This window comes from Humulus lupulus, chromosome 1 (genome assembly GCF_963169125.1).
Source record: "Humulus lupulus chromosome 1, drHumLupu1.1, whole genome shotgun sequence".
In the NCBI taxonomy this organism is placed as follows: domain Eukaryota; kingdom Viridiplantae; phylum Streptophyta; class Magnoliopsida; order Rosales; family Cannabaceae; genus Humulus; species Humulus lupulus.
The window spans coordinates 276,562,862-276,581,596 of NC_084793.1; the positions used below are offsets into that span (position 1 = coordinate 276,562,862).

Here is an 18,735-nt window from a genome sequence, read left to right on the forward strand (position 1 = left end):
GAGTTAGAGAGCTTTGGGCTTAATGTACAAAGTCAGTTGATCGGCCGCCATGACCGAGGAGTGGTACAGGATAGGAAAAGCCTAAATGTCAGTTTTTCCCTTAGAGTGGCTAGTAGCTGTACTTTTAACCTAAAATTTTATAAACTGTCTTTTAAACGTTGTTACTTTTGGGATCCCATATAAAAGAATGTTTGAATATATGAAATGTAACTTTTGTGACCGAAATCTTTTAACCCTAGTTCAACTATAGTATCGGTAACACGTTTCTAACTAAATGAATTGATTAGCAAGTCTTGCACCTTTATAAACACACAGTGTAACGGTCTTGGCCATCCAGGGCGTTACACTATGGGTCCTGAGCCCCGTAGTGACTTACCCATCAGTCACTCATCTGTTTAAGCTAGTGACTTACCCATCAGTCACTCATTTGTTTAAGCTAGTGACTTGCTCATCAGTCACTCATTATGGTTTACCAGAACCTCAAGTGTTAAATCACTCATCTGATTAGAGCTATAAGCTCCTTCATGGTTAATGTAACCACAAAGTGATATTCACTCATCTGTTCAAGGCTATGAGCACTGTATGATTATCATGATCATCATTTGATATTATATACATGTGCTATTAAGTTTTTCTATGGGATTTGGCTCATGGGCGCTATGTGGTGCAGGTAAATGGATAGAAAAGCTCACCCAGCCTTGAGTGGAGAGCTTAGGTGGTGTTGTGTACATATGCGTCCGCTTGACCACCACAGCCAAGAAGTTCTCAAGGGAACTAGGGGGTTTACCCTATTTTTGCTACTTAGATCGGCGGGTTGTAAATTTCAAACTGGAATGACCATTTTGCGTTGTAAATAACTTGTAAACATTTTTATGCGCCCATGAACAGTTTTATGTTTTAAATAAAATATATCATTTCCTTTTGATTGGTTTTTCCACCTAAACCTATTAATAACACCTAGAAGCACGTTTTTAACCAAAGAACTCAATTAGCGAGTTAAATTCATAGTTCAAAGTTCACTGTAACTGTCTTGGAGTAACCAGGGCATTATAACTTGGTATCAGAGCGTGCTAAGGTTTAGGGTTCCTGTAGACTGGCTGGGCATGTGAACTCACCACTGAAGACAAGCTTGACTCATGGTTTGGTAACTATTTATGTGGTTATATATTTAACTGCTTAAATATAGTATAAATGCTTTACATGTATACATAAGACACCATGTTAAACCTGTGCTCTGAATACTACATCTTCAGCAACCTTATGCTAAATAGTACTAAAATTGCTGGAACATACTCATTTGTATTGTTGATTGTGAACCATTACTTGATACATGTTAAGTGCTAAATTCTGTAATCATGTATCTATCTGTATGCTTGTATAACTGTGGAATTTGGTGATTATCTGTTGATCTTGGACCGTGAGGCGGCAAGAGGTTTTGTTATTACTGCTTAACTGGCCGCATTGATTGTTTCAGCAAGGTTTAAGTTTATAAGAATGAATCCAGGACAGACAAATTCATCAGCTGGCCAAGGTGATCAAGGCCAGAATAATAATAATAATCAGGGTCAAGAGAATGACCAGGGTCAGATTCCACAGCCAGCTCCTGCGAACTGGAAGCAGTTGTTTGATGATCTATAGGCTATAATGTTGAGGCAGGGAGAATAACTCCACCTCCTAAGACAACAGCAGGTTCCTATAGTGGCCAGTGTATCTAAGGCACCTCCTGTATCGGTGCCAGCATCTGAGCAGGTGCCTGAGGTTGGTAACAAATGGGAGCCTCTCTATGAAAGGTTCAGAAAGCAGCAACCTCCAGTTTTTTAAGGCAGTGCAGATCCTGCCAAAGTTGAACAGTGGATGAGCATGATTACCACCATCCTGGATTTCATGAGGTTGACTTGTAATGAGAGGGTGGCTTGTGCCACATATATGTTTTAGGAGGATGCCCGAGTTTGGTGGGAGGTTATAACCTAGACCAGAAACGTCAATGCCCTGAGTTGGGAAGAGTTTCAGCCTCTGTTCAAAGAGAAGTATTACAATGATGCCATCATGGCGGAAAAACCTAAGGAATTTATTAGATTGCTTCAGGGAAGTTTGTCAGTGACTGAGTATGCCCTGAAGTTTGATAGATTAGCAAAGTTTGCCATGGAGCTAGTGCCCACTGATTGGACCATGAGGGAGAGATTTCTCCAGGGGCTATAGCCCAGGTTAGTCCGTGATGTTCGCATTACCATTGTGGCTGGGGTTACTACCTATGCATAGGTGGTTGAGAAGGCACTCACAACTAAGAGTGCAGAAAACGAGATTTGGTGAGATAATGCAGCCAGAAAGGAGTTCAGGAGGACAGGTCCTCCATTTGTGGGTTTAGGTAGGGGTGGAGGCCCCAGTGATCAGAAGAGCAAGGTTCCTCACACCTTCCCAGTTCCAGGTCCTAATAGGCGGCTCCGTGGTATTTCAATGGGTCGTCAAGGTGGTAGTGAAGCCTGGAAGACTCGTCTTGAATGCCCTAGATGTAAGAGGCGTCATTTGGGAGAGTGTAGGGAAAAGGCCTGCTATTTATGTGGAGTAGTGGGCCATTTTAAGAAAGATTGCCCTAAGGCAAGAAAGGAAGAACCCAAGAAAATGGACAGCTCAGCCCCAGCTCGAGTGTTCGCATTGACACAAGCAGAAGATGAGGCTTCTCCCTCAATAGTTACAGGTTAGATTCTTAGTGCTGGAACCCCTTATAATGTTTTGATTGATTCTGGTGCTACACATTCTTTTGTTGCTAGTAGTATTATTGATAGACTGTGTAGACCCTGTGATTTTTATGCTATGGGGTTTGGAACTTTATTACCCACTGGGGAATTAGTGGCATCCAAGAGATGTGTCAGATCTTTACCAGTGACAGTAGAGGGCAGAGAGTTGTCAGTGGATTTCATAGAGTTGGTTATGAGTGACTTCAACATGATATTGGGTATGGATTGGTTGGTATAGTATGGGGCAACCATTGATTGCAGAAGGAAGATGGTCACCTTTGAGCCTGAAAGCACTACAAGAAAAAATGCTTTTAATAAGACCAAAAATGTGTTATCAAAACATACCATAACACTTTTTGACGTGTTAAGACCGACTATGTTATCGTAGGTCAGGGTACTTTACATAACACTTTATCATTGTTATACAGATGTGTTATTATACTGTCAACGATAACACATTTTCTGTGTTATTTTAATAAATAGATAAGTGTTTAATTATATTATTTATAGTCGATTATATAACACATTTCAATACTTATAAATTTGTGTTATACTACACTTTAGTATAATACATTTTTTGTGTTATACTACACTTTAGTATAACACATTTTTTGTGTTATATAATGAAGTTTGCATAACAAAATTCTTTACTTATAAAATGTGTTATTGTAATAGATATTATAACACATTTTTCATATTATTTTAATATTTAGATAAGTTTAAATTCTCATTATATATTCATTTATATAACACTAATTTTTTCTATTATATTTTTATTTTTTATTTATATAATTAAAATTAGCTTTCTAATATATACTTGCATCATCAAATGAACTTGATTTTCAAATAATAAAAAGTAAAAACATTCAACATTGTATTAACAATCCACAAATTAGTTTAAAATATTCAACACTGTCATCAACAACAAAATGTTCTTTAAGTATTCAAGTAGTCTTAAATATTCAACATATTGAAAAGTTACTACTTTCAGCACAAAATATTCTACAGCTGCCCAACACAAAGCCTTCAAAATTAAGTATCATTTTCTATTTTGCTTGTCACTTCTGCAAAATAAACAAAGAAATATTTTATTGTTATTATCTAGCATCACAAAAAATGCTATGGAAATTATTTCCAAGAAATGAATCATTAAAACAATAACAACTTTGATAATTTACCTTAGGGGAATGAATATTGTTTGACTGAGGTACATTGCGAGACTGTCCTCTGCTTGGTGTCGCTTTACCACCAACCTAAATATAAAACCAAGAAAAGTTTCATTGGAAGAAAAGAAAACTAAGGTTTATAAGTGCAAGATAGAATTACCACCAAGTGTTCTTTAAGTAGATTCATCATTTCAGTCATTTTGAGCTTCATATTTTGTTGCTCTTCTTCTAGGAAAGGGTGAGAATGATGAAGAGCCTAAAAGTTCTTTAGTGGAAAAGTTCAAGGTTTTACTTAGGCTAAGAAGCTTCCACGTGAGAAGGACATCAAATGGTGACTATGGATATTTGTCTCCAGCCCCATCTCCATCACTCGTTGGTGAAGTTGAGGTTCCAGCTCCTGCTCCGGTGCTTAGTCCTACTCCAGTTCCTGTGCATTATCTCCATTTGATTCCCCACACTACAAAACATGGTTTGAACAAAGTTCCTCCAGCTCACAAGATAAAAAATGATTGTGATGATGATGATAAAGGAAGAGTCAAAAGGATTCTTGTGGCTGTTCTAGTATATATATATATATATATATATCTTTTTTTTTTTAAATATATCTCAAACAAAAAATAAAATACTTTTTTTTTAATTTCTTTTTCTTAAATAGTTGCTCATTTCCTACTCTAAATGGCCCCTGGTTTTGCCTCATTCCCTTTGAGCAAACACAATATTTATAAATATGTCATCTCTCATTCCCCACCTTCCTCCAACACTGTTACTTCCAATCCAAACCAAAAAAAATACTCATTCTTTCTTTCTTTTACCAAATACCCAAAAAAATTCTTCATCAAATCTCATCTGGGTTTGTCCTAAATTGACCAAAAAAAGCATGGATTTTGAGCAAGGGAGGGGTGAGGTTAGGCCTATGGTGAGGCACATGAGCAGAGTTGGGTATGTGAAAAAGAGGATTGTGAAGAGGAAAAATGGGCGTGTGAAGAGGCATATGATGAAGACCCCAAATTACTGCCCAAAGGTTCCCGTGGCTGCTCTTCAGGAATTGTTCCTTTCTTGCTGTGAAGCTTTCAAAGGACCAAACACCATTCCTTTTGGGGTGTACTTGACAGAGCATCATAAACAGTCCATAAAAAACAAGACTTCTAGTTTAGAAAGAAAAGAGCACAACATCATAAACAGTCCAAACAGAGCATTCCCATTTTAGAAAGAAAAGAAAAAACAAGACTTCCAGTTTCTCAAAAAGTCCATAAAAAATATCATCACAGTTGAGAACCAAACAAAATGCATCATGGATAAGAGCCCAACACCAAAAAATTATAACTGAAATAAAGCATTAAAAAAGAATAGTAAACAATTCAGCTACTTGTCTTACTGAGGTGATTTATAAGCTGAAACCAGGCATAAATCCTACAGATCCTATAAGGTATAAGGCAAGGTTAGTGGCCAAGGGTTACTCACAATCTGTGGGAATTGACTATTCATAAATTTTTTCACCTGTTATCAAGCTTAAAACTATAAGAATGATGCTTGCTTTAGCTGTGAAAATCGATTGGGAGGTAGAACAAATGAATGTTAAAATAGCCTTCTTGAATGGCAAGTTGGAAGAGACTATTTTAAAGGAGCAACCCGAAGGATTCAAAGTTGAATCTAAGTTGGAAAATTTGGTGTGTTCGCTTAAGAGGTCCTTGTATGGCCTTAAACAACCACCAAGGCAATGGTACAAAAGATTTGATGAAGTGATGTCTAAAATTGGTTTCAAAAGGTCAGCCAATGATATATGTCTCTATGTTCGCTTAAGACTCTGATACATTCGAGTTTGATGAGGTGCTAACTGAGTTTGCATCACAAAAACGTGTTTATGAAGTTGTGGAAAAACGTGTTGTGGAGGTGCATCTACATCAAATTTTCTTTCATTATTAGTGTTGTACTTATGCATAGCACTTTTATAATACAAACTATATTTTTGTAGATATTTCATTAAGTAACATGGAACTTTGTAATTCTCTTTTCCCAGAGTGTCCTAGATGGTTATAATGGGACAGTCATGGCATATAGGCAGACTGGTACAAGTAAAACATATACTCTTGGAAGACTTGGAGAAGAAGGCACAACTGCTCGTGGTATAATGGTGCGCGCAATGGAGGACATTTTAGCAGATATTTCTCTAGAGATTGATTCTGTGTCAGTTTCATATTTGTAGGTTGTTATATTTTGGGATAAATTCTTTTATTTTTTTTATACATAGTCATAATCTTATGTATATTCCTTGTCAGATATTTGATTTCATAAACAATCAAACTTGTTTTGTGCTTTGATTAATTTGCAATATTTTCCAAATGATCCTAGTTTTTTTTCTTTCCATTTATGCTTGCATCATTATATGGAAACTATACAGGACCTTCTTGATCTTGCAAATGATAACATTTCCATAGTGGAAGACCCCAAAACTGGAGATGTTTCTCTACCAGGGGCTACAATAATTGAAATTTGGGACCATATGAGTTTTGTGGAACTATTATGACTTGGAGAGGCTCACTGTTTTGCTACAAAAACAAAATTGAACACAAAATCTTCTCGTAGTCATGCTATTTTGATGGTAATACTTAATGTGTAATTCTTGGTACTTCAATGGTTCCGAATTTTAAAAGTTTTAAATTGTTTAAGGTGGAGCATTAACAATCACATAAACTGCTACAGGTAAATGTGAAGAGGCATGTGAAAGGAAGAGATTCAACTCTTTTGAAAGAAAATGGTAACATCTCCCACATAAGTAAAACTCTAAAGGCTCCTTTAGTTCGGAAGGGCAAGTTAGTTGTAATCGATCTAGCTGGTTCAGAGCTTATTGATAAGTTAGGTATGAGTGTTTGAATTTCTTATTACAAAATGAGTCTTTTCTTATTGTTCGCTTTGTTGACTAGCCTTTATTCATAGGAACAAGTTACATTTAGCAACATTTATACCAATTGTTAGCAACATTTAGCAACAATGAGGCATATGCTTTAAAGTGAGGCAGTTTTTTTTCCACAGTTTATACCAACTTAAGAAGGAATTTGATTACAAATATTTATCCAGAAGGCTAGATATACAATTAGATAAACTTATTATGGAACATGAAAGGTAGCAGAAAGAATTAAAGGATGAAATTGAGAGAATAATCAAAGGCAAAAAATCAGATTTTTGAGACTGGAAGGAATTATGCAGAAGCCTTGGAAGTAAATATTTGTGTTAATATTATCCAAAAGCATCATGTTCCTTTGAAAATTTTGGCATGTTTATTTGTCTCTTCAAGTGTGTTCCTTCATGTGTTAAATTTTCTTAAAAGCTAATTGGTCTTAACAGCTTTTCATTTTATTATTTTTTTATAGGCAAGAAAAGTAGCTCAGGTCTCCTTGTTTTTTTTTAATACATGAACTTCTGATCTGATAAGTGCCTATAGTTATTTTAATTGTTGTAATCCTCATTTTTTGTATTTGTAGAAGGAAAGATTAAAGTATTAGAAAGATTACATAGAATCCATAAAGAAGCTTGAAGAGCAATTGATGATGAATCAGTGAAACCATGGCAGTGACAAAATCGCAAATGGAGCGAAAGATAATGGCACTGATGTGACATCTAACAAAGAGGTAATTATATCAGATGAGAAAAAGAGCTTCCTATATAATTGTTTCTGAATGATACCTCTATTATCATCACAGAAGTTTGAAAAATAAAGCATCAAATCAAACTACACATTTTGCTTATTCTGTACTCTGATTCACCATAAAGCGTGTTTGGCACACTGATGTCTCTAAGGATGTAATAATTATACATGTCTAATTCAACTAGAACAAAAACAAACACTAAAATAAATGGTGGGAATTTATTAAATATAAAGTATTCACTATTGCTTTTGATCATCTCAATATCTCAGTCATTAAAAAATTGGCTTATATAGTGATGAATATGTTGCTTTATTATAACCTCTTAAACATAATATATGGAATAATAGATAACTGTAGCAGATCTATTTAGAAATGGATGTGTGGCTTGTCTTAAATTATCACTTAGGCTTCTGATTTTCATGACATATCTGGTCTCTTCTTTCACTCTCCAATTCAACTAACATTTTAAATTATGTTGTAATTTGTCTCTGGAAGTTTGTTTCACATAATTTGTCTGCTCTAGAGGAAGTTGTTGAACTCAAAAAAATGCTTCAGAAAGAAAATCTTCTAAGGAAGAATGTTGAAGAGGAAATTAATATTCTAAAATATCTACTTTCTCAATGGATAAGGTCAAAGGTATGTTTCTTCCTCTCTTCTTATAACTCTAATTCGTTGATGCCTTTATGGTATCAGTTATTTCAAGTTACTCTCCTTATTATTCATAGGATATCAGTTAGTTCAATAAGACTATAACAGACTATATTCTTAGGTATTAAATACTTGAAGTAATTAATATATATATATATCTCTAATATGTATTAAATCACTACTTATGGAATAAAATTTCAGATTTTGGGAACCATTGAAGCTTCTGATGATCATTCAGTCTACAAGAAAAAGAGAAAACATAGGCAAAACTCTGGCAAAATGATAAAGATAAGGTGTGTTATCTATCCATATATAATATCAACTATTTATTTCTATGTTGCATGTTGGTATTTAATGCATTATATGACATGTAAAGTGCAAGATTTTATTGTTTGCCTTGAAACAAGCTATAGCTAGTAATAAATTTATAGTTGCGATGAAACTTAGTCTGAGCCTCAATTGGTGCTTTTATTGGAAATCTTGTACTGGTTGAATACAATGAGATGTATTGGTTATAATTAGGGACTCTATAAGAAGCAAGCAAGAAAATTGTCCTTGGCTCAATTCTTATTTATTTTCTTTTTTATGACTTAATTTGCATTATGAGTACATATCCGTTTCTACAGGCTTCAGTCATCATTTCTTATATAATTAATATGATTTTTTTCCTTCTTTATCAGGAAAAAATTTGTGAAATATATGGTGGTGGTAATAATCCTCGTTACAAACTTTTGCTTGTAACTTGTTCTGTATGCAACACAACTTTCTGAATTATGCTGTTGTGTTGCAAGTCTTAACAGTTGAACAATTTTCTTTTGTTTGACTTATAGATCAAGACAGAGCTATGTGAATCTATTTGAACACAACCCTTAATGGGAATACATACTCATGCAAGATTTCCCTTGTATTTTGCCAGGACATTTTGTCCTCAAATATTGTTGGCTTGCTTTAGAAGTATAAATCATGTATGAATATAATATTTATGTCCTTTAATATTAGTAGTGCTTTAATATTGATGCTGGGCTCCACAAACAAGCTTTCAAATCAAATACAAAGAACAAAGCATCATAATATTTTTAGATTTTTCTGTTCACTTTTTAAGTGAAACATGGAGGTTTTTTTAAATTTTAACTAAAAGTTTATTATGATACCAAGTAAAAAAATTCACACAGCACACAATAAGGTTTCTTCCTTATATCACCGCAACACACAAACAAATTTTCCAGAACCTACTTCTCTAAGACACACAAGTTTTCAACATTCCGTTATCACCGCAGCACACAATTTTAATCTCAGAACCTACTTCTCTACGAATGAATATTTAAGATATTCAAACTCCTCTAACATTTGTATGATATTAATAAAAGAGTTAAGAGAACATACTTCCGCACCTCTTGCAATTAATAATCAAGTTAATTAACTTTGCAATACTCCTTGCCAATTCGATCCACGACCTAAAGTATATAATCAATACCTAAAAGATTAATACAAAATTAAAATTAAATAATACAATAAGTAAAAAATTCTTTTATATATTAATTTTTGGATATATATGGTTATCATATTATTATAAGGACTAAAGAAAAGAATTTTAGAAAACTGAACTAACGAATTATTTTTATATATATATATATATAAACTGAAACTGCAAACGTAGAAGACTTACATTCACAACAACTGCAAGCGAAAGTGATATAAATATAAATTATTTTTCATGATCTTACAACATTCATACCAGTTTCTCTATCTTTTAAAATACTTTACAAAAATTCTATTTTTTTTTCACTTTAACATTTTACATTACACTATACATCAGATTCCTTTTTTTTTCTCTACATCATTTAAATATTATAATTTTTTCAAAATTTCTAATTCATAAAATAAAAAAAATAAAAACATATAATATAAGAAAGAGATGAGTGAGTAATTAATTAAAAATTATATAACTAATGAATAATGCATATGTAAAATACATATGCATTTTACTTTCATCCGATAGAGTTAAGTTTTAGATCTTTTTTAGCTATATTTTAGCTATTCTAATGTGAGTGTTCCTAGTAATTTTATGTAAGAGCTTTGATAATCTGTTAGTCAAATGGGCTTCACTTTGAATGGCCCAGATAGATTGCATTTCCTGTTGGGCTTTTTAATCAGCCCAACTATGATACATTGTAATCCAAGATTGTATGATTGTTAAAAATTTGGAGTGGTATTTTTCTATAAAATAAAACAAAAATTGGATATGTTTTCTGAAAATCATATTTTTGAAACGATTATGAACTGGCTGTATTTATATTTTATTAAAACAAATTGTGGTATGTTTTAAAAAAGATCCCATTTTTGCAAACCATCTAAGCTGGTTGTTCATATTAAAAAAAAAAAAAAAGAAGTAAGCCAAATTATGATTATTCATTATTTAACTAGTAATTGCTGCTATCATTGTCTTTAACTCCACGTTAATGGGAGTCACTAATAAACTATGAATAGTTCTAGTTAAGAATTATTAAACTTGATGAGGTCTTGAAAAAATAGTCTTACAAAGTTCCCAACAGGGCAGAGGCTTTTTCTTGTAAAACATTCCATGCTCCATTAACATGTCTCTCTTCAGTCAATGGAGCTCCTACTGCAAATCGTAGCAAGTATTTTCCTGATAACACCTGCATATTCACACAAAAAAGAACTCTTTTCTAACCATGGAAAGAAGAAACACAAGGCAATGAAGTGATCATTTCATTATCAAACTGTATGAACTAGTGGCTAAGTGAGCTTACTGTATGAGAAATGAAAGTTTTCCCAATTGAGTTCACAGCATTCAAGAACTCATGGTTCAATTTTTCGGCCAAAGCCTCATCCTTGGAGCTTGGCAGCAGCCGAAAAAAAACCAAAGAAAAGATTCGAGGCGTGGTGATCTGCCATCCCAACACAACTTAATTACCAATTTATGACACCAAATGACCCTGACATGAAATTTATAGCTGTTACTTAATTTATTACCTCAAATCTTGGGTCTTGACCAACAAGGTCTTCAAAGTATTTAGCCAAGTTGATGTGGTTTCTTATGTAGCACTGTAAGTTTTCCAAACCATAAAGACGTAGCACCATCCATAGTTTAAGTGACCTATTAGTAATATGTAATTTTTCATCAAAACACAAACTTTGGAAGGATACACTATTGAATCTGTATGAATGACTCAGAACTTTGAAAACCATAACGACCAAGTGGTATTTGCCAATCCTTGTAATACACAACCAAGTTTTCTTCAGAAGCCTAAATGTCAAGTTCATTATGAAAGTAAGTGGTTTGATTTCCATATTGAATCTCTAAGCATTATAGATAAGTACACAAAAAGATACACCTTGTTTTTCAAATATTCAGGATTTGTAGACAGGGCCTGAATCAAAGCATTTATATCCTGTTGTGAAAAATTTAAACCAGTCAGTCATAATGGATTGGTAAATAACATGTACCAGAATGCATGGAAAATCAAACTTGCTACTGTTAGAAGCCATTTTTGTGCATTAATGGTACTCACATACCTTGATCCAGAGTGAAGAAAAATCAAAGTTTGTCAGAAGCCATTTGTGTGCATTCATGTTAAATGAGTCAGCTTCTTCAACACCATCAATGTAGTGGGAATATTCTGGACATATACAAGCACTTCCAGCATATGCAGCATCCACATGGAACAACATTCCATGGCTCTAAAATGGCCACATTACAACTACTGTAAGACTGTGTAAACATTTATTTTCTTTATTCTAATTATCTGAACTTTTCAATTGTCCCAAGTTGCCATTATCCATGTTTTGTTTTAGATGTTAGGAAATGAAATATATATGCTCAGTTAGTTGCAGAGGAAAACAAATGAAATTACCAACTAAAACCAGAAAAAGCAAATATACTTACCAAAAAATTATCGAGGTCTTGACGGTCATGGTGGGAAAGGTTAGAAGAATGAGCAAGTGAAGCTAAGAGCGGAGCAAGTGGTGGGACTGAGAAAGCTGTGCGTCGATCAACGACAGCTGATCGATCAGTGTAGCCACACGGAGACAAGGCACGTGAGCCGCCAAGAGCCATTCATACAAAGGGTGAGTCACGATCTCCGCCTTCAAGTGACGATCTTGGTCGCCGGAGATCGAAACATCACCGCCTCCACCTCTGCCTCCGCTCAGACCACCGCCTAAACTAATGTTCATGTTGCCAACACCACTCAACATTCCCAGCCCTGCTTCTTGCATTACTACACCCTCTTCAAATTTGAAGAAAAAAAATCGAAGGAGAGAGAGAGAGAAGAACAGATAAGGGTTTTATGGATATTCAGCCTTATTATATGTATGTGTATATATATTGGGATCTGAGACGGAAAACTTTTTGCACCAATTCTGAGAGATACAAAGATTTTTCATACACAGAGAAAGAGGAAGAAAAAAAAAAAGAGAAAGATAGGGTTTTTTTTTTCTTCTCAGTTTTTCTTTTTGTTTTGGGTTCTGTTTCGTTTGATGTTTTTGAGAAAAGTGAGTTTAGAGAGTTGAGAAGAGAAGGGAGCAAAACGGAGAAGCCGAACGATTGGAAACGGAGTGAATGAGAGATAGAGAAAGACGACAGAGAGAGAGGATATTTGAGGGATGGAGGAAATTTGAAGCCAAACGACTGGAAACGAAGCAAGGATTGACTTCGGAGACACCGTAGCTGAAGAAGAAAACGGGGGAGTTAGAACAATGTAATTAAAAAGGAATTAGCTAGGAAAAAAATATAACTTTTATAAGTTATAGGCGGGCTCCCAAAATAAATTACCGCCTTTTTTTTCTTTTACCATATATATATATATATATATAAGTCTATCATAATACTTTTTCAATAGTATTATTTTGTTATGTTATGAAAAGGGGTATTTGGTGTAGTGAAAGTGAGGATACTTTTGTGTTTGTTGGTATTGTACATGGACCTCGCATGCCTATGATTTCTGTTTTGAGGGCTAGAGATCTATTGCAAAATGGTTGCATTGGGTTTTTAGCCAATGTGGTTGACACCACTCAAGTCGTGCTAGTGAGACCAGATTAGACCATATTAGTTTGTGAATTCCTGGATGTCTTTCCAAAAGATTTACCAGGGTTGCCACCACACAGAGAGACAGAGTTTGTGATAGAACTGGCACCAAGGATGGAGCTAGTGTCTAGAGCACCTTACAGAATGGCCCCAGCTGAGTTAAAAGAATTAAAGGTACAGTTGCAAGAATTGTTGGATTTGGGTTTTATCAAACCTAGTTTCTTACCTTGGGGAGCGCCAGTTCTGTTTGTGAAGAAAAAGGATGGTTCTCTGAGGATGTGTATTGATTACAAAGAACTGAATAAGTTAAAAATCAAGAGCAAGTATCCTTTGCCAAGGATAGATGATCTGTTTGATCAATTGCAAGGTAAGAAGATATTCTCAAAGATCGACCTTCATTCTGGTTATCATCAGTTGAGGGTCAGGGAGGGAGACATACCGAAGACTGCTTTTCATACCAGGTATGGGCATTATGAGTTCTTAGTCATGTCGTTTGGATTGACTAATGCCCCAGCTGCTTTTATGGATCTGATGAACATAATGTTCATGGATTATCTGGATCAGTTTGTGATCTTTTTCATCGATGATATCATGGTATATTCTCAGTCTGAGTCAAAGCATGAGCACCATCTGAGGTTAGTTCTACAGAGACTGAGGGAACACAGATTGTTTGTAAAGTTCAAGAAATGTCAATTCTTGTTATCTCAGGTATCCTTTCTTGGACACATTGTCAGTAAGGAGGGGATTAAGGTACATCCAGCGAAGATTGAGGCAGTCAGAGATTGGCCAAGGCCGAAAAATGCTTCTGAGGTTAGAAGTTTCCTTGGATTGGCAGGTTATTATAGGCGTTTCGTGGAAGGGTTCTCAAAGATTGCTACTTCATTAACTGAGCTGACACGCAAGAATCAGAAGTTTGTGTGGTCAGACAAGTGTGAGAACAGCTTCCAGAAACTGAAGCAGAGATTGATTACATCTTCGATTCCAAGTCTTCTGACAAATCAGGAGAAGTTTTTAATTTGTTGCTATGCTTTACATCAAGGTTTGGGCTGTGTTCTGATGCAATCAGAGAGAGTAATTGCTTAGGCCTCTCGTCAGTTGAAGGAGTATGAAAAAAGATATCCCACTCATGATTTGCAGTTGGCGGCTGTGTTCTTTGCTTTAAAGGTATGGAGGCATTATCTTTATGGGGAGAAGTGTGAGATCTATACAGATCACAAGAGCTTGAAATACTTCTTCACCCAGAAAGATTTTAATATGAGACAAAGACGTTAGCTGGAGTTAGTAAAAGATTATGATTGTGAGATTTTGTATCATCCAGGAAAAGTGAATGTGTTAGCTGATACTTTAAGTCGGAAGGGTCCGGGGCAAATTTATAGTGCGAGGCTGATAGCCAGAGAGTTAGTTGATGACATGACTAGAGCTTGTATAGAGTTGTTGGTGGGCCAGTTGGCCAATATTACACTACAGTCTACACTGTTGGAGAGAATCAAGAAGGGTCAATTGAGTGATCCACAACTTATCAAGATCAGAGAGGATGTTTTGGCTGGAGCATCCAGAGATTATACAGTGTCTGATTTAGGCTTGCGGTGATACAAGGGGCGGATATGTGTTCCGTTAGATACAGCTTTGAGGTGAGAGATTATGGATGAATCTCATACTACACCTTACTCTTTGCATCCAGGCACCACAAAGATGTATCAGGATGAGAGATCATTGTATTGGTGGCTGGGGATGAAGAGGGGTGTAGTGGAATATGTGGCTAAGTGCTTGACATGTCAACAGGTTAAGGCTGAGCATTAGAGGTTGGCAGAATTATTGTAGTCTCTGGATATTCCAGAGTGGAAATGGGAGGACATCACGATGGATTTTGTGGTGGGATTACCCAAGCTATTAGTCAGCATGATTCTATTTGTGTTATAGTGGATCTCTATACCAAGTCGGCTCATTTCTTGCCAGTGAGGACTACATATACAGTTGATCAGTATGCAGATCTCTATGTGAGAGAGATCGTGCGTCTCCATGGAGCACCAAGGTCGATCATGTCAGATCAGGACCCCACTTTTACTTCCAAGTTCTAGGGGAGTTTACAGAAGGCCATGGGAACACAGTTGAAGTTTCGTACTACTTATCATCCTCAGACAGATGGGCAATCGGAGAGGACAATCCAGATATTGGAAGACATGCTGCGAGCATCTGTGCTGGACTTTGGTGGATATTGGAGTAAGTATCTACCTTTGATAGAGTTGTCCTACAACAACAGTTATCAATCTACCATTGGAGTTGCACCTTATGAGATGATGTATGGTAGGAAGTGTAGATCTCCCATTCATTCGGATGAGACAAGTGAAAGGAGATACTTAGGTCCTGAGGCAGTTCAGAGGACCAGTGAGGCCATTGAGAAGATTAGAGCTCGGATGCTCGCTTCTCAGAGTAGACAGAAGAGCTATGTAGATCCCAAGCGCAGGAACGTTGAGTTCCAAGTGGGAGTGTAGAGTCCAAGAACTTTACTTAGCTAGTTAGATAGTAGTAGTATTTTTTGATTGTGGATTTTGGTTCAGACCGGGATTTAATTGGACACTCATAGTAACACTTGTAGATTCTCTAAGTTTAACCTATAGTTTAAGAATATTAATTTTAACCTAATGTTTGATTAATATGACTGATATTGATTATATTATAAGGTTTAGATAGACCTAATAAGATAGACCTAATAAGTTTATTTAGATCAATATTTGAATATCCTAGGGTCTGTCAGCAGCTTTGAAATCGTTAGATGACTTAGTCAAGGCTGTTTACTCAATTCAAATTATGCTGAAAATGTGCAATTTCGTGTTTAAATATTCTGTGTATGCCGATATATCGCAGCTATAGGGGGCGATATATCACAATACGGGGATATGAAAAACACGTAACTTCGCACGATCACCTCGACGAGCCTTGGGCATACTGGCCCAGGCGATATATCGCCTACTAGGGGCGATATATCAGCTCCTTTGAGAGATTTTTGAATGTTTTTGAAAACGTTCTCATTTTAATCTTTAACCTCTTGATAAGTCTAGCATCTTTCTGGTCGAGTCTTCAGCCTCTGCTGAATGATAATTCAAATATTTTTCACTTAAAAATCCATTATTTCATTCAAGTTAAATGAAGATCTTTTCATTCTTGAACTCTATAAATAGGACCTAGTACCCAGCCATTTATTCATTCATCAAGCTAAGTTCAGAGGCTACAAGCTGCTAGGTTATTTTTGAGTGCTTAAACACTTAGGTTGGGGATTATAAGCTTACCAAACACTTGGGAAGTAAGGTTTATAGCACATTTCGATTCAAGGTTTAGATCAGTCATAGAAGCATTCAAGGTATTTCAAACTCTAGTTCATTTTGGTATTGTTTTCCTTAAATTCTTATAGTTTTCTACTCAACATCCTAACTTTATTCTTTATTCTTCGTTAGGAAATCTAAGATCTTGAACATAAGGTTCTTGGTAAGTATCTTTCAATGGAATAGTTCTTTCATTATTTTCATCCCTTTTTCTTTAGTATACTCACCCTTTCATTGATGGCTTTTAGGAGTGTCCCAAGGTCCCAAACCTGTTCACATATCCCGGTATATTTGGTAAGGAAAATAGGATAGGATATTATATGTTATGCTATATGTTATCTTATGATTTATGTGTTATGTTAACTTATGATTTATGTGTTATGTTATGTATGTTGTAGACTTGGGCATATGACTTGTATAACTAACAAGCCCCAATAAATTTATGGGCATATGACTTGCTTAGCTAGCCAGCCCCACAAATCTAATGGGCATATGACTTGTTTAGTTTACGAGCCCCAATTAATAATGGCCATTATAGTATATGTGACATATGTTTATGATATGTTGTAGTATATGTCGATATGAATTTTATGTATATGATTTATGTGTTAGATTTTCCTTGCTGGGCATTAGGCTCATTCCTTTATATTTATATGTGCAGGAAAATAACTTTGGTGGCGGGAAAAGTTCTTGGAAGCTTTGGGGATGTGTATTGAGGCGGGATGGAATCGATGGATCGAGCGTTCGATTTGAGGATGAAGTCTCTTTAATTATGGTTTTCTATGTATTTTTTCCGCAATTGGTTGTAATAACTTTTAATTAAGTTTTCATTATGTCAAAGTTATGTTTTGTTTCAAACAATGGGATCCCAATGTCCTACTTATGAATTTTATGTAGTTTTAAAACTTTACTTTATAGTTTTAAATAAAGATATGTTATTTCAAATGTATGTTTTCGTAAGGTTAGTATAGAAATTAGTAATGGTCCAAAGTCTAGAGTAGTTGGGTCATTACAGGGAGTATATGTCTTCCATAGAGTCTCGCCATGGAAATGGGTGAGGAGATTTGGGAAAAAGGGCAAGCTGAGCCCTAGATTTGTAGGTCCATTTGAGATCCTGGAGAGAATTGGTTAGGTGGCTTACAAGTTGGCCTTACCTCCGGCATTGTCAGCCGTGCATAATGTGTTTCATGTTTCATCTCTTCGAAAGTATATATCTGATTTGACACATGTTTTGAATTATGAAGATCTGGAGCTTGAGGTGGATCTCTCCTTTGAAGAAAAGCCAGTCCAGATACTTGACAGAAATGATAAGGTCCTCAGAAATAAGTCGATACCTTTGGTTAAGGTGTTGTGGAGGAACAGCAAGGTCGAAGAAGCGACTTGGGAGCTGGAGTCAGATATGCAAAGTCAGTATCCCGAGCTGCTCAGGTAAATTTCAAGGATGAAATTTCTGTAAGGAGGGGATAGTTGTAATGCCCCAAAATCCATAATGCGGTTTAATGGCTGGATTAGTAGGCCAGGAGGGCCATAATTGTTTTATTATGCCATTAAATGATTATATCCATGTTTATGTGAATTATTTTATAATATGATGTTAAATGCATGCATGTGGGTCCACATTTCATTGTAAGGGCATTCTGTTAATTTGGCCCGTTGAGGGCATATTTGTGTATTTTGGTGCATGTTGTGATTTATGGATGAGATCCCATTATTATGTGGATATATTCGAGCTATTCGGCATGAAACGGTCTTATGTAGAAAATTAGCGGTTTTGTCATAACGGGGTCAATTATTGGGATATTGGATAATGAGAGTGATTATTTTATGATATATTGAGAGATATTGAGATTAGGAGGAAATTTTGGGAGTTTTGACTATTTTGTCCCCGGGGGTGTTTTTGAGACCTCGAGCATTAAGATTTATTTGAGGTTACTTAAGCCTGATGTAGTCAGTCAGAAAGAACCTTATGTTCAAATACCTTTCTCTTTCTCTCGTTAGTTCTTTTTACCGTTCGTTGCAATTTTGAAGAAAACTTGAGTTCTAGGAGTCGGAATCAAGCGAGGATCGAGGCATAGCGATCCTAGGAAAGATTAGAAGCTTCTTGACCGAAGGATTTAGTGAGAAACAACCTAATCAAAGGTAATTTAAGCTTTAAGTTTTGAGTTTTAGAGTTTC

The 18,735-nt window shown here is 35.5% G+C and overlaps 1 protein-coding gene across 21 annotated transcripts; it reads right to left on the reverse strand.

Moving 5' to 3' along the window:
- Positions 1–3,560: 3,560 nt before the first annotated feature.
- On the reverse strand, positions 3,561–12,918 carry LOC133806999 (tryptophan decarboxylase 2-like). 21 transcript variants are annotated; one of them, XR_009879122.1, is made up of 10 exons: positions 12,101–12,918; positions 11,731–11,895; positions 11,550–11,606; positions 11,362–11,461; positions 11,188–11,248; positions 10,965–11,102; positions 10,732–10,850; positions 4,062–9,647; positions 3,914–3,988; positions 3,561–3,799 (listed from the first exon to the last, which is right to left on the reverse strand). XR_009879122.1 is itself a non-coding variant. In XM_062245120.1 (8 exons), exons 3-8 carry the CDS (start codon positions 11,503–11,505, stop codon positions 3,775–3,777), a joined length of 738 nt encoding a protein of 245 aa, XP_062101104.1. In that variant the 5' UTR covers positions 11,506–11,606; positions 11,731–11,895; positions 12,101–12,918; the 3' UTR covers positions 3,561–3,774. The 21 variants fall into 21 exon arrangements, 1 of the variants encoding a protein (XP_062101104.1); XR_009879119.1 differs by lacking the exon at positions 11,362–11,461 and having other exon boundaries at positions 11,188–11,311; XR_009879116.1 differs by having other exon boundaries at positions 11,188–11,461.
- Between the last annotated feature and the right edge of the window lie 5,817 nt (positions 12,919–18,735).